This window comes from Antechinus flavipes, chromosome 4 (genome assembly GCF_016432865.1).
Source record: "Antechinus flavipes isolate AdamAnt ecotype Samford, QLD, Australia chromosome 4, AdamAnt_v2, whole genome shotgun sequence".
In the NCBI taxonomy this organism is placed as follows: domain Eukaryota; kingdom Metazoa; phylum Chordata; class Mammalia; order Dasyuromorphia; family Dasyuridae; genus Antechinus; species Antechinus flavipes.
In genome coordinates, this window is record NC_067401.1 from 312872073 (window position 1) to 312897084 (window position 25012).

Below are 25012 nucleotides of genomic sequence, written 5' to 3' on the forward strand. Positions count from 1 at the left end.
AACACAAAAAACAAGCAAATATACTGTTGGTATTTTAAAATTTCATTATTTAAACTTTTGGGTAAAAAAACATATAATGATCCAAAAATGATACTGTGAAGATAAAAGAAGATATCTAGAACTTAATATGTTTAATCCATTGTGATTTGAATTTAACAAAAAGTAGAACTAGCTGTAGAAATACTAGGGCAATGAATTCATGTCCATGCCTGGCAAAGATTTAGTTAGCAATTACTAAATATCTATTAAGAACTAGGCACTGTGCAACTTGTTGGGAATATAAAGAAAGGCAAAAAATATTCCCCAATCTCAAGGCATTCAAGCCTAATGTGGGAGACAATGGGTAAAAATTTATGTAAAAAGAAGATATATAAGGGACAAATTGGAGGTATATTCAGAGATAGACACTAAAATATTAATACATATTGGGAAAGGCTTCTTACAAAAGATGTGATTTTAAATGAAAGAAGCCAGAGAAGCTAGCAAGCAAATAAAGAAGAATGTTCAGATGTAGGAGACAATCAATGAAAACACTAAGAATGGGGAGACAAATGTATTATGTGGAAGAATCAGAAAGAAACCCAATGTCTCTGGATCTTAGAATGCAAGAAGAGTGGGAAGGGAATATGAAGCCAAACAGAAGGCAGATATAAGATGGATAATACGAAAATCATTCATGGTTGATTCTGAAATGCATTAGGATTCTGTAGCAGATCTATTCTGCTTTTGTTGTTCACTCATTCAAATGTTTACTGAACACCCATGTTCAAGATCTAATGTTTGGCATAGTAGAGAAATGCAATAAGACATAGCTCTGCATTGTTTAGGTTGGTATTAAACTTAATAAGTAGTTCCTGAGTATATAACAACTGGTAGAGGAAAGCAAGGCTGATTTTGGATGTTTTGATTTCCCTGGATAACTGATTCATGAATTGAAAGTGGAATATATTGGTGAATTGATAAAATTAGAAATTAGTTGCTGAGCTCTATCTTTAGAAAAAGAACCTGCTAAATTAAACCTGACATAGTGTAAACAGAAAAGCTTAGGAAATGCATAAAGACAAAATATTCACAAAAGTAAAATACTTCTAACAATCAAGACTTCAATAGTTATGATTTCATCCATGGGATAACTTCTTTCATCAGTGAAGACCACAACTCTATTACACCTTAGTAGGTTGTTAGAAGATGAATGAATCTTTTGCAGCCAAAGCCATTACTTACTGGTCCAGTTTTTGATGAAATGCATCACTCAAAAAAATACTCTCTGGCACTGAACAGCTCACAATCTTTCTAGTTTGGTAGAAACTGCCAATTCACATACCACCAGTAATAATTTTTGATAATCCAGTTACTGCTGTGCCATGACAAGGTACCAAGATAGAATTTTATAGGAGAATTGTAAAATTCCTAACAAATTTATGAGTATTTCTTACTTCTGCAAGGATTCTTAACCTTTTTTGTTCTTGTTGTTTGTGTGTGTCATAGATCCCTTTTGTCAGGGATTCTCATGGACCACTTTTCAAAATAATATTCTTTAAAAATTCATAATTTAAGGAAAAATGGTAAATTTTAATTATATGTAAAAAAATTTAATATATGTGTTGGTGGAGTTTTTTTTTTTTCTGAATCAAGTTCTGAATCAAGATCCCCTAAAAGAAGAACCCCTATTCAGCTGTGTTCTAAGAAATTGAAGTGTCAGTCAAATAAAAGGAATCAGTTCAGTAATAACTAAAGTTAGTCAAGTAATTATTATTCAGTCTTAATCCCACAAAAAGCATCTCTGTGAAATATATGCCATCAACCCTTGAAACTGAAGCGATTATTGTACCAAGAGTAAAGACATGACAATTCAGGAGACTCCATTATGAGAATATTAATGCCAAAGACATCAATCTTTCAGAATTTGCTATTCCCAAACCCAGCTGACTTACTCATTGTCTACTCACTTTTTGAAAGATCAAGGGTATCCTCGTCCCTGGGACTCTCTTCTGATCCTGCTCTAGCAATACTGACAGGGGAACACCAAAAAGACCAGAGTCTGCACAAAGCAAAAGAAAATAGAACATTTCACATCTATTTCAAAGTATGAAAATAGGGATAGAAAGAGATGATTTCAAAGCATAAGTTTTCCTTGCACATTTGGAGCCCCTGACCTCATATTCAGTATGTCAGAGCTGAATGAATATATGCAATCAGGTTACTAAGTGTAATCAAACTAAATACTCTGGCAAAAGGCAAATATCCTTTCATATCTTTTCCCTCAAGAGTGGGAACTTCTATTTTAGCATAGATCAGAATTCAGAATGCTATAATGAATGAAATAATATAAAGGGACCATCTGCTTTTTCAGAAATCAGTTGGCAGTATGACCTTATTCAGCAAATCTTCTTTTCAGAAAAATAATATAAGGCAAAGAACTTAGAAAAGATGCATGGAACTTTAAAAAGATCAGAAAAATTCAAGAAGTTTATCTAATTTTGCTATCAATCATCACATTGTTGAAAGGAAGTGCTGCTATATCATATCTCTAAAGGGATTTAATATAGAAAGACATTCACAAAACTTTCTTTAAACTGAGGTTAAAAAAATTAACTAGTTAATATAGTTTCTATTTATATTCAATAAAATATTTGTATTGGAAGAGAAAAGCTTAAGTTATCCATCAAGAAAAGGTGCTCAATTATATACTACCAGGCCCTGTGCTAGGTAGTGAGGATACACACAGAGAAGTTAAACATTCCCCCTGGACCATGAGCTTCTCGAGTTTTGCCTTTCTTTATCTCTCCAGAACAGTGCTTGGCACACAATAGGTGAATAATAAATACTAACTCATTGAGCAATCTTAAGGAACTATTAGGAAAAGGAGCTGTAGCATACACATATGTAAATATGTACAAAATAAATACAAGATTATTCTTTAAAAAGCACTATATGCATCACCTCATGGGAACCTCACAACTACCTTTACAAGTATTATTAATCTCCACAAGTGAGGAAAAAATGAGATTCAAGAATTATATGACTAGCCATTTAGGTAGTGAAGCTATCACTCAAAATCCTAACTCTTTGATTTTAAATCCAATACTTTTTTGGTCACATCAATCCTCGAAAACCTAGAAACAGTTTGCTTACTGTTAATTTCATCACTCTAATCATCAGTCCAAACAATGTAAGAAGAATGAGATTATCTAGGACAGGAGAGCAGCTTTTCAGTGTTTCTCAAGGAGACAGAGAATCAGGATTTAAAACACAAGTAGCAGGGTTGACAAAAAAATAAAAATAAATAAATATAACTTGTCAAATGCTTTTCTAAACAATTTCTATTCAGTTTTCATTAGAAGAAATCCTCAGATGGTTCAAGAAGAGAGCCCTGAGGAATTATAATTGTGCTATAAAAATTCATGGTGGGTCTTTGGGAAGAGGTATAGAAAACAAAACTGAGGAGTGAATAGGGTTGTTGCGCAGATCAAACAGGTATGGAAGTGATTCCACTCTAAGAATAGGGATTGGATCTGTCATTTCACTGGCATAGAGAAAACTCTATTTACCAGAAAAGGAAAGGTCTATGTGTTTTCTTCAATGTATAATCTCAGAGAATTAGCCAGAGCACTGAGAAAGTAAGTCATTTGTCCAGGATTACACAGCTAGCATGTGTCAGAGGTTGCTGGTCTTCCTGGCTTCAAAGCTGTCTCTCTTAATTCTACTACATTATGGGGGGAAAAAATCACTATATAAGGGATAAGGCTAGTTTCTAATAATGATTGATCAAAAAAGAGTAATTTGTTATGCTCAAAGTTTGATCGTCTAAATAGCTTTACTAATAGTAATGCTATCAGGCTAACAATGATCAACAAAATAGTAGTGAATGTTGGGGATAAAAATTACAACCATTTCAAGGGGTCAGGTAACCATTCTCTGAATTTTTTAAAAGTCATCTTCATTTACTCTCCATCACAGGGACAGCCATGAAATTATTTATGATCTTTATGTAAGCTCTATTATTGAAATATAAGATGTTATTATTACTTCTGAAGCACTCTTCTCAAGAGCTGAATCTGTAGATGAATCAATAAGTACACCATACACAGCAGTGAAACATGTAGAATTGCCAAAAATGATAGTATCAAATGGAGTGAGAAGCCAATCCTCCTTCAAATTCCTGAACAGAAACTTTTAACACTTTCTCCTTATCTGCCCACAGTGCCCTCTAACATGATGTAGTGTGTTCTATACTTAATATGTGAGGTGTGAAAAACTTAATATTTCAACCCTGCCACTCATACTTAGAATTGTTCCGTAGGCATAATGGCAAAAAGCCAAAATCATCTTTGTTGCCTCTTCATGAGAGAATTTAATGATTTTTACTAAATGCCTTTACCTTTTGTTTTTATTTTCACAGCTTTTTGGTGCTTGAGCTCAATTCCAAGTGTATCATACAGTGCAGTCAATTCGATGAGAGCCAAACAGCAAACATTCTTCATGTCCTGAGGTGCCAGGTCACCAATCCTTGTGTTACCCGTTTTGTCCTTTGGCAGTCTGAAATTCTAAAAGAAATACCACAAATGAAGTAAATATAAGATGAACTCACTTTTTAAATAAAAAGATGTAAAGGAGTAAATAGTTTACAGAAAAATTCTGATTAAAATTGGAAAGAAGAATTTTCTAAAGGAAGAAGGATGCAACTAACCAATGAAAAGTGACCATAGAACCTGAAGCAATGTTGACCTGGATTAAAAAAGTGACCCATACTCTCACTGCCCTCTCCGCCCCTTTTCCTTCTCTCTCTCTCTCTCTCTCTCTCTCTCTCTCTCTCTCTCTCTCTCTCAAACTCATTCAAACACAAACACACACACACACACACACACACACACTCATTCTATGCAGGAATCCAGGAAGGGAAGGTGGTATCTTCATTAAAAATAAAACAGTAAGACAAATGGGGAAATGAAAAAGAAAATCAAAGAACACTGATAATTTTAATTAGAGAACTAGTCAAAATTCCAATATATTTGTGATGGAAAGAGCCATCCATATCCAGGGAGACAACTATGGGGACTGAATGTGGACAAAAGTATTTTCACTTTTTAAAAGTTTCTTGATATTGTTTATTTGCTTGTATTTTTTTTCCTTTCTCATGTTTTTTTTCCCCTTTTTATTTGATTTTTCTCATGTAGCATGTTTAGAAGCATTGCACATGCTATATTGGATTACTTGCTGTCTAGAGGAGGGCAAGTAAGAGAGGGAGGGAGAAAAATTGGTAACACAAGGTTTTGCAAGGGTGAGTGTTAAAAACTATCTTTACATGTATTTTGAAAAATAAAAAAGGTATTTTTTTAAGAATTATCCAAGCCCAGAAATTAAATATTTAAACCTGAGAATTAAAGCTATGAGTGTCAGGTGGATTGGCCTGCTACTCTTTACTCTCTACTTCTCCCCGTAATTATGCTCTGTCATGACATATGTATATATGTCTAACCTCTAAAGCACATTTGAGAGTCTAGAATATATTCAGCAAATCTTCCCAGAATAGCCCATCCCCATGTCCAGTGATCTTGGTACAGGTTAAAGAACACATTTTCCACTCATTTAACCATGAAGGAGTCAAATGCTGAGTACCTAGTCAGTTAGCCAAAAGGACAAAGATAAGAACTTGAGAAAAGAATTTCATTTTCTCCTTCTTGGTTCTCAATTTCTTTTCTTTTCCTCTCCCAAAGCCCCTACCTAGCCCTCCCTGACTTCCAGATCACACATTCCACAATCACTTGGTTTAGTAGGGGAAAAAATAACATTATAGAAGAGACTAAACTGGAACATGGAGGAAAACAAACAATAAGGAAAAAAAGAAAGAAAGAAAATATGTAATATGGTGAAATGGGACAAATTTGCTGACATGCTCCCAATACAGTCTCCTCTATTTATACTTTTTCTCTTGTTTTTTGCACTATTTTAATAACAAAGTTGCTGAAAAGGGGGGGGGGGGGGGGATAGCGTCACTGAAACAGTAAATAAAAGAAAAAATTAAGTATAGAAGATAAGGAAACACCAAGAAGGAGGACGGTTTTGAAAGTTACATGACTAAAGTATTATATAATTAAAAGGGGAAAAAAGCTCTGCAGAACAGATTCAAAATTTCATATTTAATACTTATTTTATGTTCTATTTCATATGTGCAAATGTTCATTTTATTTGATGTTGTTAGGTTTTAAATAATATATACATTTTTTAAATCCCATATTCTGATTTGTGATAAATCCACTCTCTCTGCTACCAAAAGGCACCTCTATTAGGTTCATGGAAAAGCTAAGTATCAAAATAATCTATTATTTCCCACACAGTTTTCCTTAATCTTAATATGCTCTTAAATAAAAATGAATACACACACACACACAGACTTCTATATGTCCTACTGAGCTTCCTGTCATTTAAACTAAAAATTCCTTCTGAGACAAAAATTGTATTTTTTCATCTTTTTTTTTTCTGTTCTAACAATAGAATAATTGGGAACGCTGTCCCAAATTAGCTCAAAAGATTAAAAAAAAAGACTGAAGCTATATATATATATATATATATATATATATATATATATATATATATGACACTAGTACTATTGTCTATGAACTATATTTTTTTTAAATGACAATCTTTATCCTAGGCAATCAAAACCATTGAGGAAAGTAATCTCAGGGCTAATATCAGTTTCCTTGCCATAGTAGTCATCCACACCCATAGAGTTTTGTTCCTAATAACACTTGATTATCTAATTCTCCCTAAGAATTTCTACTAAAAGTTGCTGAACTGTCACTATTTTAAATATTTTGTTATTAATATTTGACTTTTTTTTTTTTCATGGAATGTTGGGGGTAGGGGTAGAGTTAGTCTAGAATTGTGATTTCATAAAAAGAAGCTCATTATTGGGAAACTTCCTCTACAACATTCTTAGAAAATTGCTGATCATCCCAAAATATTAATGGCTTTGCCAACAATCACCCTGCCAATATGTGGCAGGAGCTAAACTTGAAATCCAGTCAAGGAACCAGTTAATATACAGTGGATTAGACTACTGGGCCTAGGATCAGGAAAAACAAAATCTAGCCTCAGAAAACTCCTAGCTATGTTTCCCGGGCAAGTCACTTTGCCTCAGTTTCTTCATCTGTAAACTGGGGATAATAATAGTACTAACTTCCCAGAATTTTGAGAATCAAATGAGATAATAATTGTAAAATTCTTAGCATAGTTCCTGGCATATAATATGAGCTATGTAAATATTAGTTATTATTCTGATTATTCCAACTATCCATTTTGACATGGCATTTCTTGGATTATTATTAAAAAATTAAGTGGGCATAAAGAAAGTAACAAGGAAACAAACATGAGGTTCCTCGGTAAATCAAGAATTCAGAGTGGATAACTACTATTCAGATAGCTTAGTTTAAGCTCTACTCCCCTATGCTAAGAGAGCTATGTTATCAATTCAGGAATGAAATAGTTATTGGCTTATTAACTTTATAACTTCCAGGTTCTTGGTAAAGAAGTGACTGGTAGAATTCAGTCTGGTGAGGTCATCTTATAATTGCTAAGAATGGCATCCTGCATCTGACTCTAAATTCATTGTTCTGAACTGTTAAATGCCAATAACCACATAGAAAAGTGATCCAATATTAAATTGAAATTGTTATAACATTCCAAAAGGAGAAAATGCAATGCAATAATTGAAGCATTATCCCAGATAAATATTCAAAGAAACCTAAAATGTTATTACTTCAAGCATTTGGCTTACCTAGCAATTTTTTTTTTTTTTAAAACACAGCACCTAATAAAAAGAATGAGCTCTTTATCCCAATGTTTAATTCATGGTAGAACCTTTAAATATTTATGAAATTTCCTCACATTTTTGTTTAGTTAATGGAGTAGATTGTCTAGTTTGTTGAGAGCAAGGAGTGTGATTCAGCATAAGCTACTCTGTCTTTTTGCTTACTTAAAAATAGAATTAAAGACTTATCAAAAATTCAGTGTTTTTCTTAAAATCAAATTGCCAGAGATAGACATAGGCATGTTTTTTGAAGCCTACCTATTACTGGGCACAGAATAGGAAATAAATATTTATTGATTTGCCTTTTATATACAGTACATAATTGTAAATCTATAAAATTAAAAGGCTTGATTATAACCTCTGTAAGATCATTGCAAGCACTAAAATTCAGCAACCCCTGATTATCCTGAATGATGGAAGATAAAAAATTGGAGAGCAAGTCAACATTATTAATATCTATTATTTGACTTTGTAATAAAACAAGTTCTCTCCTTGCATTAATTTTTGTCTCCAACTACTTTGGCAGGCTATAACTTCAGCTGTCTTTATTACAATAACAGCAGTTTATGTTTCTAATGCTTTAAAGTTGGCAAAGTACTATTCATAATAACCCTGCTTGATAGCTAGTACAATTATTTTCACTCTCTTTTTCATAGATAGGGAAACTAAGGCCTAAGAAGAAAAATTAGTTGCTTAAAGAAAGCTATACCTGGCAAAGAAACAGATTCAGGTGCTTTGGTTCCAAGATCAGTGTTCTTTGATTTATTTCATAATAATTTCTAATATGTCCTCCTATAGGAACTTTCTTATTTGCTATGTCTAATATGCTGGGGATTAAGAAACTGAACAACCAAGGTTGCTATTCAATAACAGATTTAAATGGGAAACAATGAAATTTCAAATGAGAGTCTAAATTTAATTTGATAATTCAATGCTATTAATTTCAGAGAGTTGGAGGAAGTCTAGAAATCTGGACAAGTGAGGTGGTTCTTCTATCCATCATCTTCCCTGTTTCTTAGAAATGAAGTGAAAAAGAATGCATTAATTAGACAGGTAAAGTAACTAGAATGAGAAGATGTTCTTAATTACTCATTGGATTTGTTTTTACATCAAAACTAAAGGTCATTTACATAACATCCTTTTGGTCATATTAAAATAATTAAACATAATTGGTCTTTAATCAATTAATTAACAGATGTAAGACTCCCATTCTTATCTGTATCAAAGCATATCACTAATCCATGCTGGTTAATCAAGGTAAGGAAAAGTCTGAGATTCTAGCTGACAATACCTCTCTCCTCTTCTAATAGATTACAATTTTTAAAATAAATTTGACTCTGGATTAATACATTTTAAAGAATTAATGTTGAAAAATGCTAGCACTGGGCTTTTGAATGGTTTTAAAGAAAAGTAAAGATGACTTTTTTTGTCATTTTATTGTTTCATATTTAATACTGAAATGACTATTTACATCTATGAAATCATATATCTATTTAAATATTACATGATGTATAGAATTATAGAGCTGGAATGAAATTCAAGAGACAAACACTAATTCAGAAAGTAAAAGTCAATATCCATTCATTCATTCCTCATCTGTTGAGAGAATGCATGCCAAAGAATGCCTACTTAGTATAGAACTCTTAAGATATATACATACAGGTAATGAATTATACTCTTCTTTGTTCTCTAGAAGCTTTTTTGAGGTCTCTTTCATGTTGGCTGCTTGCTCTGCAAAGGAAATCTCTAAGTTGATGTCCGTTTCAGAAACAGGTACATCTTCAGGCAGGTATGGGCTGTTCTTCTCACTAATCCCAAGGTTAGAGGCCAAATCTGGATATAAGAGACCCAAAACCAAGAATATTATAAATGTTTGTTATTTCTGTAGTTATTTCTTCTACAAGCAAATCATGAATCTCTGATGCATTAGACAATCATTAAGAGTTACTATGTCTGAAAAAAGCAACAATAACTAGCATTTATACAGTTCTTCAAAATGTACAAAGAACTTTTATACATGTTATCTCATTTGATCCTTATATTTTTATCCCCATTTTACAGATAAGGAACCTAAGGCTAAGAAAGTTCAAATGATTCGTCCAGAGTCACACAGGTAATAAATGTGAGATAGGATTTGTCCTCAAGTCCACTGTGCCACCTAGCAACCATAATGAAAAACTATCACTAGTGGACATGATAAGATATTTTTTCAGAAATAGCCAAACTGGTTTTCAGAAAAAAAAAAAAAAAAATGCTAGTTATCACCAGGCTTACATTTGAAGCCTTTCTAATTTCATAAAAACTGATAAGGAGGATTCTACTCCAAAGAGATAGCATTTGAAAACTAAAGTTAATCTTAGTTACCCCTTGAAGGATTGAAGAACTTTAGTGGGGGCTATTTAAACACAAAAAATAAGATGATAAATGGAAAATCCAGAAAAGAAATTGGAAAATGGTACATAACAAAGGGACATTCCAAGGAAGTAGACACATACTCATTTATTAACCCTTCTTTCTATACAGCCACACGTACATGTCTTGGATTAGATTATATTTTAAAAAATCACTAAAAGTGGCCATCAGCTTTACCAAACTAAGGAAGAAATTAATAAAGTAGAGTTGTATATTAAATGTGCATTTGATTAGCAAAGGAGGCACAAGATTGACTAGGATTCTTTAATAGCACCAATACCATATTTCTCTACCTGTTTGATGCTAAAAAATTTTCCTGGAATAAAACTCCCTCCCCACCCAACCTGCCCTTTACTGGAATTTCACCTACTTAGTATTCTGAGAATTTCAAAGCCAAAAGTGCCAAAAAGCTAATAGCTGTGAGTCAGGGCTGGAGCCAGCTGGTACCAAAACAAACTGGTAGAAGAGTGCAAAGGCACCCAGAAGATCCTTGGGCCATATTAGTCAGAAATGTTCTGAACTTCATCATCATTTCCAAGGATTAGTTTTGTTTTTGTTTTTTTCCCTCTATTCATGACAATCTACATTAATATTCTAAACTTCTCTGCTGAAACAAGCAGCTTTAACTTCTGATGATGAGTCTTCTAAGGAAAACTCTCCAGGAAACTTTTCAGTTTTGAATATAGCACATACTGAAACAGCCTGGGTGAGAACTGTTGCATTGTGGTTTGTTCTGATTTTTTTTCATTATATTCACTCTGTTTACAGTTTAAAAGCTCTGAGAAGCCTAATAAAAGCATACACACCATCCACACTGGCACCCAATCATAAAGGAGTTTAATGAATTTTTGAAAGATCCCTGGGGAAAATTAAACAAATACAGAGACTTGGATGGAAATTAAAATAAAGGTGTTTGGGAAGAAATCAAGATATCAATCATTTATGTTTATGAGTATGTACATTATTTAAAAAAAAAGAAATATAAATGTAACTTTTGTTGTTACATAGTTTTTTTAAGCTTGTTGTGACCCATTTCTTGGCAAAAACAGTGGAATGCTTTGCCATTTCCTTTTCTAGAGTATTTTATAGATGAGAGACAAAGAGAGATAAATTATTTGCCCAGGACCACATAACTAGTAAGTGTCTGAAAAGGGATTCGAATCCATAAAACATCTTCCTGACTTTTATCTATTGCATTACCTACTTATTTTCTCCCCAAAACCCACTTACATTGAATCTCAGCTAATGTCCTTATGTCCTTTACTCTCAAAGAAGCACAAATTTAAATTTAAAATAATAGCACTATCGCTATTATTAATAATAAAAGTGACAGTAACATATCTAAATCTGAATGAGAAAAGCAAACGTCATCTATGATTTTTATATAATGCTGCTATTTCTCCTAAAAAACAAACTTAACCCATAAATACATTTTTTCAATACTGGCATTCTATTAACTGTTAATTTTTTGTTTTGTTTTGAAGTGGCAACCAAAGGGTCAAGGCAAGTTTTTTTTTTTTTTTTTTTTCATTCTATTTTGCCCCTGGTTTATTCTGGTTTGTGCTTTTCTGTGAATGTGTGTTCGTTACCTAGGAAACAGCTGTAAAGAAGAAAGCTGATTGGCCACTTTTTAAATTAGCAACTATTTTGTACTACCTTATATGCAGCTAAGAATTTTTTGAAGAAAATATTGTTCTCCCTGACTATTCCCCCACAAAAAAAAAAAAAAAAGTCACAATGAAGACAGTAATTGTTTTTTTTTTTTTTTTTTGTGTGTGTGTGTGTGTGTGTTTTTTTGTTTGTTTTGTTTTGTTTTTTTTAAGCAATTAGTTCTTGCTAGAAAGAATGCTTTGTAGTAGAAGAAATGGGACAGGAATAAAGATACAAAACACACATATGAAACAAAACTTCCTCCCCCACACTGAGAAAGGAAGAACAGTGAACAGAAGTATATGTTAACATAGATGCAATGCAACTAGTCATCCGGTTGTTATACAAAAATTAATATCTTTGAAATTAAAATCCAACATTTGAATATATAATTTACCATCAAGCAGCCAAACTAGTGATAAATCATATTCATCACAGAATAATAATTGAATTATTGTTTATTGTCAGATGGGAACTAACACAATGTATTAAGAGAAGCCATTTGGCTTTTGTATTAAATTCTCAAGGTGTGAATTGCTTTACTTCCTTTCCCTTGGTTTCCCATTTTTAGGATTGAGTCAGATGCCACATATATTTTGTAAAACTTCTTAAAGATCATTTCTCTCTTACCATTCATACTCGTTACAAAAATCTAAAGGCAACATTTAATAAAATTGTTTCTCCTGTCTCCAAAGTACAAAATAGGAGATAATAAAACAATTTTTTAAAGAATGATGGATTTTTCATTATAATTTATATTATATTTATTTACTAAGAATATTGTGCCATTAACATGGAAAAAGTTTGTGTGTCCAATAATGGGCGAATATTCTCCATATAATTAAGACCCATTTTCAAATATGAAAAGCCCTGCATTTAACACTAGAACAGTCTTATGGTTATCTAAATTAGAGAACAAAAAATTATTTAAATTAACATGTATAAAAATTGAGTGGCAGAAACTTCATTCGCCATGAATCACAGCACCTCCACCCTCAGGGAGCTGTTGGGATAGTCACACTTTTGAATGAATCCCAGACAGTGTTTTCCCATCATTCTCTTCAGATTTTTCCACTGTTTGCCTAACACTGGTTTCTTCACTGGCTGAAAAAGAGCAAGAAGAGCACTGAACACAGGTGCAGTTGTAAACACTGGGAGACTAGCATGGCTTTACTTGAGTTTAATTGATTCTCTTGTTATGCTAATTTGAGAATCTGGGCCCACTTCACAGTATGCTGGCCAAAACAGATGTAAATCAGGAAACAAGTAGGTCACACTACTCCAGCCTGTTTGATGCAAGCACAGCTTCTGGCAAGGACTAACATGATGAATTGGCCTTTTAGAACTTCCCACTCGTATAGACTGTAGCCTGGACTCCACGAAGTGGGGAAAAACCTATGGTCAAGTTCTCTTCTGTGATTGGGTGATTGGCAGCCATAAAACCATAAAAACCTAAAGTACATAGTTATCCCTTCAACATTGCAGGGACCCAGTGCCCCTGAGGTCCAGAAAAGCTGTTTAAAATTTTTTGATTCTCCCTTTGAATCAAAGAAGAAGTTGATTTTTTTTTCCTTTTGTTTTATGAGGTATTTATAGTACCTTATTGCAAAAATAGGGTTAAGTATTTGATCATACACTTTGTGTCATCTGTGGCTTCTGCAAAACTCCCCAAAAATTCCTATTCAATTATTTATGTCAATGCACGTTATATGTATGCTGAAACCTTGAAAGTCATGATGTGAAAGGGATAAGTGAATACATTTATGCTAGCATAAACTGTCCATCTCTAGCATTAAGCCAGCATTCTGACAGTCCATACTTATATTTCCCTACCAATGAAAGATTTTCTGATTAAAAAAAAAAGAAGACGACTAGGAGGGAAAAGTAAGGAGGACAACAGGGGAAGGAAAAGTTTCCTTTGGAAAAAATTGGTTATTTTATAACAACGTGAAATTTTGTACCCACAGAATGAAAATAAAACAACCACACACACATATGTTTGTGTGTATACATACATGTGCATGTACATGTGTGTATACATATATACACACAAACATATACTAGTAATAATTGACTTTCATATAGTGCTTTTAAGGTTTAAAAAGGGCTTTTTCAAATATCTCATTTGGGGGTAACTAGATGGCTCAGTGGATAGCATACTGGTTCTGGAGTCCAGAGGACCCAAGTTCAAACCTGGCCTCAAACACTTACACTTTAGCTGTAACTGTGTTACTGTGTGACTGTGACCAAGTCACTTAACCCCAATTACTTTGCATAAAAAGAAACTGCAAATATTATCTCATTTGATCTCCTTGGTAATTCAATGATTTGCCAACTGAAGTAAATAGGACACTGAGAATGAAAGCGGATGAAAGGCCCAATAAGTGATTTGCCATCTTTTCCTAGTAATTGACAGCAGAATTGAAAAAATGAACTCTAAAGCTCCTTCAAACTAAGGAGTATAATAACTCCTTTGAACAATTCCAAGATTCTAATTGAACATTTTTAGAGAAAGATTAGAAAATTCCTTACAGGAAGACCTTACACTTAAGATTTGTTGGTAGCCTCAACTGACTTTCTATTGCTATTTCCCCTATCTCTTTTCGTGGATTCTCAATGTTGAGCCACAATCTAACTGATCTGCATCCTCCTCTAGCTTGAAATACCAATCCTTCTTGTGGAAGAATCTGATGTCCTTTTCCATTAAAAAAAATTAGACAGTAGTATATAATAGTTTGAGGTTTATAAAGCATTTTATATGCTATTTGAGACTCATAAGAACTTTGTGAAGTGGGTGCTATAACAATGCTCACATTTTAAATAGTAGGAAAATTGAGGCTGAGAGATAAAGTGATTTGTAGGGTCTTATGCAGGATTTGAACCCCTCTTCTTCCTAACATCAATCCCAGCACTCTAAATAATGTACCCCTTAGCTTCCTTTCCCATGCATGTTTCCACTATCTAAGTGTGTTTCTCCACTACAGAGAACTCCCTACTTTCCTTTTCCAGTTATTCTAATAATTTTCTGATGCTTGGACTGAGTTTATCGATTGCAATGCATTCTGCTCATATATAGAAGTGTCATGGAATACTACCCCTGCCACCAAATTATGAGGCCACAGTGTTACAATGCTCTATAATATCTTTTTTTAAAAATCACTAAAGATTAGCTTTGAGGCATCGAGGACCCACAACTCCTAAGACTGTTTTTTCTCTGCATCCTTTCAGTATGTGTGTGTGTGTGTGTGTGTGTATATATGTGTATATATATATATATATATATATATATATATATATATATATATATATATATATATACACACACATATATACACATAGCCTGATTCCATGAATAAACAAACCCAGATATTGAGTGCAAGAATGCATGTCTGACAGGGCCCCCGACAGTCATCAGGACAACTGAACTATGCAGTGTGATAAACGACTGCTAATTAAAATCTTGAATCCAACCTTTTCGGTATCATACGAGAAACTCAATGTATTACAACTTGGAAATAGTAAAATGGCTGCATTTCTATTTAACAATAATTAATAGTTAAGAATTTCTCTTATTGTCAATTTTATATAGTTGAATTTTTAAATTCTCTTAAAAATTACATAGTGAAAATGTATCTCACATAGGGACAAAGAAAAAATAATAAAGAAATGTGATATAATTAAACAAGAAATAAAATTCATAGGAATATACACCATTATTTTTACATAAGAAATTTTCAGTCTTTCAAAAATCAATCTAATACTATTTATTGAATAATAATAATAATAAAAGAAAGTGATAATGATAGCTAATATTCATATAGCATTCCTTATGTCCTAGGCTCTGTACTAAATACTTTACAATTATCTCATTTGATATTGACAAGAATTCAGGGATGCAGAAGCTATTATTATCTCCATTTTACAAGACAAACAAATAATAAATGACTTTCCCAGCATCACAAGTGTCCAGGATGGATTTGAATTCAAGTTTTCCTGACTCCAGGCCCACCTAGTTGTATATCTGAATGCATCAAATATAAAGTCCCTTTGAGATTATCCTTTATGGAACAATACTTTAATGTTTTCTATATAACATTCTCAGCAGAAATTTCTAACAGATCATGAATTTTTATTCAGCCAATAATGGGAAAAATAAAAGAGAAATGGCACCACCTACCATGTTTTTCTTTACATTTGTTTTCATTTGTACTGACAGAGTCCAACTCACTACCATCTGGAACCTAAACATAGAAAACAAGTCATTTTGTCAGACTGAATTACAAACAGAAAAAAAAAAAAATATATATATATATATATATATATATATATATATATACATGCATATGTATATATATATATCACTGTAAATACAGTAATTCTATTAATCTTAGACAATGGAATGCTTACTGGAATTGCAACAAACTAAACAAATACTAAGCTTACTAATCAGCTAACAAATAATCCTTGTATGTTGAAAAATGTGGAAAACACTGTACTATTGGCTTTTGGGAAGAATTAGAAACAAGTTGCCACAGCCACCACCACAATCATCAGGAAATTCACAACCAAATTAGAGAAAAGCTATATGTAAGTCAGTGTATGTACACATGTGTGCACACATGCACACACCTACCCACACACAGAGCTGTTCAGTTATTTTCAGTTGTGTCTGGCCCTTAGACTGGCCACAAACTGGCCATTTGGAGTTTTCTTGCCAAAGATACGAGAATAATTTACCATTTCCTTCTCTAGCTCATACAACAGATGAGGGAACTGAGACCAACAGAGTTAAGTGCCTTAAGTGCCCAGGCCAACATAGCTAGTAAATGTCTCGGGTCAGATTTGAACTCAGGAAGATGAGTTTTCCTGATTCCAAGTCTGGTGCTCTACCCAATAAGCCATATCACTGTTCCTTCTCCCCACCTCTCTATTTCTTTAGAGGCATCATATCATCAGCATGTATACTCCTGTCTGCCCTTGTCAAATTCTTCCCTAAAGGTGCCCAATTCACTGGAGGCTGTATGTTCTTTTAAACCATTATGGATTCCAATGGCAGCTATTTTACCTATTTGCTCTTTTGCTACATAAAGGAACAGCAAGGCGCAGCTAGATAGAGCACCACTCCTGAAGTCAGGAGGATACAAGTTCAAATCTGACCTCAGACATTTAACATTTCCTAGCTATGTGACCCTGGGCAAGTGAAGGAAGGAAGGAAGGAAGGGTTAGAGAAGAGGACGAGGCTCTTCTCCCTTTCCTTCCCTGCGGGTTACCAAAGGAACTCTGGGAGGATCCCACTCACAAACAATTCTCGAATGTTGTGGAGGAGTGAAGAAGGCAGGAGACCCAAAGGGATGGTCAAAGGTAAAGTCCTATTTCAACTCCTCTCAGCCCTTAAATACCTTAGTATTTAAAATTTAAATGATTACATCATTACAGCACACTAAGTATGAGCCAACTAGAGAACCATTATATCATCACATCATACTGAGCAAGTGATGACTATAAACACTCTGCTCTTGATAAATAAATGCCTCTTTACTATAAGTATCCTTTGCTTCAAATAGAACACAGGTGGTCACACCCTCCTTAACTTCTCAGGAAGGATGAGAGGCACCAAAGGGAAATGGGAAGCCAAATCAGACATTGTCAGCAGGTTCGAAGGGTCTACCTTACCCAGAGTTCCCCCACTATCTGCGGCCCTCTACACAGGTTGTCTTGACTTATAGGCTGAGTGGTCTATTCCTTAAGTCACCTAGCTGTCCCCCAACTCCCAGTGGTTTTAAACACAAAGTGAAAGATGGGGGATCACCAATAAACCCTACAGAAGGATCCCTACATTATTTATAGACTCTGAAAACCATATATTAACATCATCAGTGTTCTCTTGTGTTTTTATTTACTTTGTTAAATAATTACCAACTATGTTTTAATCTGGCTTGGCTGCATCCAGAATCATTGAAATTTGGATTCACTAAAGAATATTAGTATTTGCAATAAATTCTTTATGAATTCCAATTCTCTGAGAGTCTCCCAGGATTTATAGGAAGATTATAAGTACAGCCAATCTCTTCCTTTAGCTAGGAGTGACCAATTTGAATTTTCTTCATTATACATATATATATATATATATAAACCCAAAATGCGGGTCACTAAAGAGTGAGTCATGACTGAAAATGACTGCAAAACAATAACAATGAATTAAGGTTAACCAAATCATTCTACTCCCACACATTAGTCAATGTGTATTCCCTGAACACAGAAGTTTAATACCCCAGTTACAATTCCAATTTAAATTCTACCACCTGAAACATGCTGAGAACCATATTCCCTAATGTCTGGGTGTAGGAGCTAAACTCAAAACAAATATTGATGAGGTGCCTCAAAAGACTTTGTAGATTCAGACTATCTCCAAATCAAGAGACAAAGATTTTATTAGAATACCATTAATGGTGGGCTTAGTTCCAAAAGGGAGTTTATACAGAGAAAACCAGGTCCTTTATGTCACTGATCTTAAAGGCAAAGTTGGGATGATGTCACTACTATTACTCATTAGCTTCAAGATGCCACTGATATGCTAATTTTATAGTTTAAAGGTAGAGTTGTGCTGAGATTAGGTATCTCACTTCAGGCATACTATCACCTCTGGCCATAAAATGTAAACTAAGACAAGAGAAAGACTACTAGAATTCCTTTAGAGCCAGATCATAAAATGTGAACTAGGACAAGATAATCTAAAGATAGAAATACAGCATACTTAAAATAGACAACTTGGAGCCTGTACCATTTCATCAGGTAGCCTGGTAGTTAAAGTCACATCACTGACATCACTAAACTGGAGGCACCAGGTATGTTTTTCTGACCACTCAGAGAAAAAAATAAAAGAAGCACTAAAACAGATGTTTCCATATTGTATCTACCATTACCTTATTGGTCAAAATCAATTAGAAATACCTATAACTGGACATGGACTTTCAGATAAAGGCAGTAAAGTCTACATGAATGGAGTTGTATCACTCTTGCTCCAAAAAAACAACAACAACAAGAAAAAAAAAAAAAAAAAAACCAAGATAATAATATTGTGACCTCAACTTTCCCAGATAAGCCAGTGGAAGAATATACTTCTCTGGCTGAAAAAATACAGCCAATATTTCTACTTCAACATCCAAAGGCACATTTTCATGCACTGGACTTGAATTGTTTTCTTTAGCAATCGAGGATGACAGGGCAGATGGCATTCATTTCTGTAGTGAATTTCTTTGTGTCAGCAAAACTTCACGTGAAAGCATTTAAAACTGAGGCATCTATACACCCTCAACTCCTGTAGTTCATATGCATATAAACACAGCTGGCTGAAGTCTGCTGCAGTTGCTAAATGTACAAAACAGATTATCACAAATGCAATACAGGTTCATAAGAAGCACTGAGTTCTCAACTAATAATTTTGTTAAATATCGATTTTATTATTCAGTGTGGACTTTGAACAAATTAACACTATTTTAATTAATTTGCATTTTTTTTCCTGGTCTGGTGTCTCCATCAACAGATTCCAGACCATCTGGTTCAAGAATTTACTAGAATTTTATTTTTAAAATATTGTTGCTATGAACTTTGAGAAGTGTCATGCTTACTGAGACTGGAAGGCATGTGATTGCATAGATTTTACTCGGTCTATTTTCTCACCCTTCTCCTTAAGGAGACCCTTTCCTTGTTGCCAAGAGGAAAGATTTGGCAGCTAAGGGCAACACCAGTTTAGAATATAAACTTGTTTGCAAAATCTCATGGAGGAGGGTGGTGTAAGATTATGAGCAATATTGGCTCATAAAACAGTGAGAAGCACCACAGGGAAAAACAAGTTTACAGCAAGTTTGGCAAGAGACGCAAGTAAGTCATGCTAAGGGCATTAAAAATGAAACTGGATGAAGAACAACATTGAAAAAGAAAAGATAAGTAAAGATTTTTATAACAAACTCTTTCCCCTCCAATAAAAAAAGAACTTCCACATCTGGAATCATGACATCAGAGTTACAGATGTGCTATAGAAGGAAGTAGAAATACTAGTAAAGAAAACAAAGATGGTGGTTGGACCAAATACACATGGAAATGGGCAATGCTGGAAGCAATTCAACTTCAAGGATACAGAAGGACTAATTCTTAAAGTGTGAAAGAGGAGAGCTTGAAATACTTGGGGGAATAGATGCTTTAGTTCCCACTCTACCTCCATCCAAATATCAAAAATGTCCAAATAAATCAGTGATGCAGTTTTCTGTGAGAGCAGAAAAAGAACACATACATCTTTCTTTATGCATATGGGATGGATTATTTCCAGACTCACCAGTTGTCTCCTCTTCATTAACATTATCCATCCATCAGCAGAAAAGAACACTTACTTTTTCTGTTGACTCTCTCTGTTGAGCAAAGATGTCTCTGACATCAGGGATTTGGTACTGCTTGTTTTTCTTCCTCATTGTCTGGGAGACAGTCTCAAATCTTTTCTGTACTGCTGCAGCCTGAGTCCGAGTCAATGTTGATAAGAATACCATACTTTCTTGAGAATCTCCAGCACAGTCTCCAAAGAGGTTTGACAAACCAGCTTCTTTTAACCATTCCTCTTCTAATTCTCCCTCTAAGTCAAGAGGGAAAATAATGCTTAGATCAATAAAGACTGAGGAAATTTCCATTATAAAGGAAAACATACCCTAACAAAATTCTTCCATCTCATTTCATCATACCTCACTTTTTAAGAAAAGTTATCCATCCATTTGGCCAAAAAAAGATATCAAAAAAACAAAGCAAAACCTTACTGTTTAGGTGAGCCAAAATAACAAAAAAAATTTAATGACCTCAGAAATAATTAGATTTCCCAACATCTACTTTTTCCAGCCTCCAAGAATAAAGTTAATGCTGAAATCACAATATAGAGCTGGGTCCCCAACTCTATTCTAGAAATTTGTCCCATAAATTTTAAGAACTCCTAACATTAGCTGATATAAGCAAAGTAAATGGATACCAGGAAAATATCAGAAGAGCACCAGTCACTAAATGATTCTGTGTTTTAAAACTTTAAATTTTTCAAGTTTTATATAGTATTAGGCAGTTCTATTTTCACTGACCTTTGGACATACTTTCCCCTTACAAAAAAAGAAGTACATTTCAGATCAAGGAAGATATTTTTAGTGACAGATAACCATTAGTAAGACAATTCAAGTCACTCATTAGAGAGAGAGTTTTAAAGTATTCTAATATTTAATTAATAAAATTAATGAAAATATTGAAATCACAAAATTAAGTTTCCTTTTAGAAAGAAAATAATATAACAAATGAGTAAACAAATTATTAGAGAAGAACTGGCTTGTTCCTTTTTTTTTTTTTTTTTAAGTAGACCCTGTAATTTTATCTCTATATGAAGGTCCTAATGACAAAATTCCCTTTATCAGTGCAAACTGGAAATTTCCCTATAACTCATAGTCTTAAGAGAGTTGCTTGGAGCAATGCCATTGACCCATTCTGTGCTTCTTGGTACTTTTGTAATAATCCATATGACAAAAGAGTCTGCTTATTTTAGAATCACTTCTTTCACTAAAGGGAGGCAAAATAAATAAAAACACAGAGAGAAACTGTAGTGAGGGTAAGGAGAAGGATTTCTAACCTTCAAAAAAGTTTTTGCAAAGCTGTTTTTTTTGTTTTTTGTTTTTTTTTTTTTAATGAGGATGTATTTTAATGAATGACATAACACCTCATATTTACACATACAATATAAATTAGTTCAAAAAAGGAAAAAAAAAGGTCTTATAATGACATAGGATAGAAAAAATTGAACAAGAATTAACAAATAGATTTGAGAAAGCATGAAAAATTTTAAATGGATAAAGGTCCAGGGACAGCTAGATGGTACAGTGGATAGAGCATCAGCCCTGAAGTCAGGAAGACTTGAATTCAAATCTGGCCCCAGACACTTAACACTTCCTAGCTGTGTGAGCCTGGGCAAATCACTTAGCTCCAATTGACTCAGGGAAAAAAAAAGAAGAAAGAAAGGGAGGAAAGGAGGGAGGAAAAGAGAGAGGAAAGAAGGAAAGGAAAAAGGGAGGGAGGAAGAAAGGGAAGAAGGGAGGAAAAGAGGGAGAAAGGAAGGAAGGGAAGAAAGGAAGAAGGGAGGGAGGGAAAAAGGGAGAAAGGAAGGAAGAAAAAGGTCCAGAAATTTTTAAATAAGTCCATGGACTAAATTTTAAAATTTGGAGGAAAAAATAATTAAACAATACTGATTAATGGAATGCTATCAACCTGGAAGGTGTTCACAGGAATGACAAAAGGCACTGGAAACTTGGCTGTCTCTCTCTCTTTTGTGGAAAGAGGATTGAGGAACTGTGTATGGTTCAATGTGTTCTCATGAGGAAGTTGCTGTTTTGACTATTAGTTTTTACTTAATAGCTGTTTTTTTTTAAATAAATGAGGATTTAATACAGAAGGGGAATATATCAGAAAATGATGTAGACATCAAAACAAAAAGAATCATTAATTATTGTTAAACTGCTGAATATTCTTCTAAAATGCATACTATTGAGACAGCTGAAAACTACCTCAGAAAAACTATTTTTGTTCATTGTGTTTGACTTCTGAATACATATATTTTTACTGTATTTGGAAAAAAAACAACCTGTGTTTCCCTGTTCAAAGTATTGTTTATATTGTATACATATTTAATTACATTTTTAAAAGCTGTCAATAAAAAAAGGAAAAGAAATTGGATCTGTCTTGTTCAATATTTGTTTCATTGACTTGGCTTAGATGAAAACATAAAAAAGCATGTTTATCCACTTGTGAAGAGATATGAGAGGGATCAATTTGAAAAGGATAATAAATTCAATGGATAATAGAATTAGAATTCAAAAGTATTTCAATAGCCTGGAACAATAGGCCTAAGCAGAAAAATTAAATTTAACAGAGATTAAGTTCTACACTAAATTTTTTCAAAGTCATCTCAAAAAACATATGATAGGTTATGAATCTTCGTTGTTGAGTCATTTCAGTTCTGTCCAATTCTTCATAACCCCATTTTGGTGGGGGGGAGGAGGGAGAGTTGGCAACTTTTTTGCCAATTCCTTCTTAAGCTCACTTTGTAGATGAGAAATTGAGGCCAACAGGATAAGTGTCTGAAACCAAATTTGAACTCATGAAGTTTGAATGGTTCTAACCATTATGGAAAGTATATCCAAAAAGTTGTGACCTTGAGTAAGTCAGTTATGAGCTGGAGAAAGAATGAAAAACACTCCATTATCTATACCAGGAGGAAAAAAACCAAACAAACCCAAATGGAATCACAAAGAGTAGAATCTGACTGAAAAAACAGAACTTATATATATATGTATGCAGACGCTATTTATCACATATATATATATATGTACATATATGTCATTTATATATGTATGTGTATATTTATTTTTGTGTATGTCAATAATATTATAAAAAGAACTTAAGTCTAGAACTCTGAATTGGTCCAGATATTTTTTTTTAAATAGTTTGGAGTAATACCCAAAAAGTTGCTACCAGACTGAGCATCTACTTTAACACAACAATGCAGCCTATTGTGCATCCAATAAGTGCATGGGGAAAAACTAATCAAAATTTGATATTTTAATATAATAGAATATTATTATACCATAAGAAATAATGAAAGTAATATATTCAGAGAAACCAGGGAAGACATGAGGAAAGTGATGTGGAGCAAAATAAGCAGAACCAGGAGAATGATATTTATAACAACAATATTGTAAAAATAACTTTTAATGTAGTGACCAATGGCTACGGAAGATAAATAATCAAACTTGCTTCCTACATCTAGAAGAGAGATGGAGGAGTGCAGGTATATAATGAGACAAATATTTTCATACAAAACCTGAATATAAAGTTGCTTTACTTGAATATATTTTATTTCCAAATGAGGTATTGATTTACTTATTTTTAGAAGAGTGAATTAAGGATGATTATAATGACAAAAAAGAAAGATGAAAATAACGATGCAAATAAAACATTTTTAAATAACATAGAATAGAAAAGAATGACATCCATAGAAGGACATGGATAAAGAGGGTAGTGTTAGAACTACAATGTTAACTTTAGCATTAAATACAAGCTATATTTCAACAGAGGATCACAGTGCCATATATAATCTCATTATATTCCTGCATTCCTCCAATATGTAACTGCATTTCTTCCATAAAAAATACTCATTTTCAATCTAACACCCTTTCATTCTAATATTTATTGTCAAAAATCTAAAATTGAATAAAATCTAAAAGAATATAAAAGGTCATACCCCAAAACTTTAGAAGATAAAAAAAAATAAAAACAAATTTGTATGCCATTTGCATAATCTATGTATTATCTCTTCCCTAATAATTTTCAAGTTGAAATGTTATTAATGTTATTTCTAAGCACATTATTTCAAGAATTTTTCCCCCTATTTTCACTTCTGTCCCACACTCATTAGTTATATTAATATATAAATAGACTGAAACCATGTTTTATTACCATCAGGTTCTTTTACCACAACCACTTCTTGTTCTTCATGTCTATTTTCTCTAGATTTTTTAATATTTTCCAGTTCTGTCCAATAATCTTCCAAAGATAAGTCATCCAGTGAATCCTGGGAACTTGACCGATCAAATGGTGGCTTTTCGCTGACTTTTTTGGAGCTTTCATGGTTCATCCTATATTGGCCAGACCTGCGACTATAAATTCAGAGGAAAACTGTTCATTACTGAATAATAAGGAACAGTTAAAACAAAGTAAATTTCACTTGGTAATATATACTTAATACCTAATAGATTAAACAGTTCTATTTGGTCTATGACAACATTTTTATATGAGAATCTTACTATAGGAGCAGCTAGGTAATGCAGTGGCTAGAGTACCAACTCTGAAGTCAGGAGATCCTGAGTTCAAATCTGCCCTCAGACACTTAACACTTCCTAGCTGTGAGACTCTGGGCAAGTCACTTAACCCCAATTAACTCAGCAACAACAACAAAAAAAAAGCAAAAGAGAGAGAGAGAGAGAGAGAGAGAGAGAGAGAGAGAGAGAGAGAGAGAGAGAGAATCTTAACAGTAAAATTATTAAAATTTTAGGATGTCAGAAATCTGGG

The 25012-nt window shown here is 33.4% G+C and overlaps 1 protein-coding gene across 1 annotated transcript in view; it reads right to left on the reverse strand.

Annotated features, from left to right (window-relative positions):
• ARHGAP18 (Rho GTPase activating protein 18) overlaps nt 1-25012 on the reverse strand; it is a 161749-nt gene that overhangs the window by 44319 nt on the left and 92418 nt on the right. The window contains exons 2-7 of the mRNA XM_051997720.1: nt 24401-24600; nt 20263-20498; nt 16053-16116; nt 9474-9646; nt 4382-4547; nt 1950-2041 (exon numbers count right to left, since the gene is read on the reverse strand). Of these exons, the coding sequence (XP_051853680.1) occupies nt 1950-2041; nt 4382-4547; nt 9474-9646; nt 16053-16116; nt 20263-20498; nt 24401-24600 (931 nt within the window). The remainder of the gene's footprint in view (nt 1-1949; nt 2042-4381; nt 4548-9473; nt 9647-16052; nt 16117-20262; nt 20499-24400; nt 24601-25012) is intronic.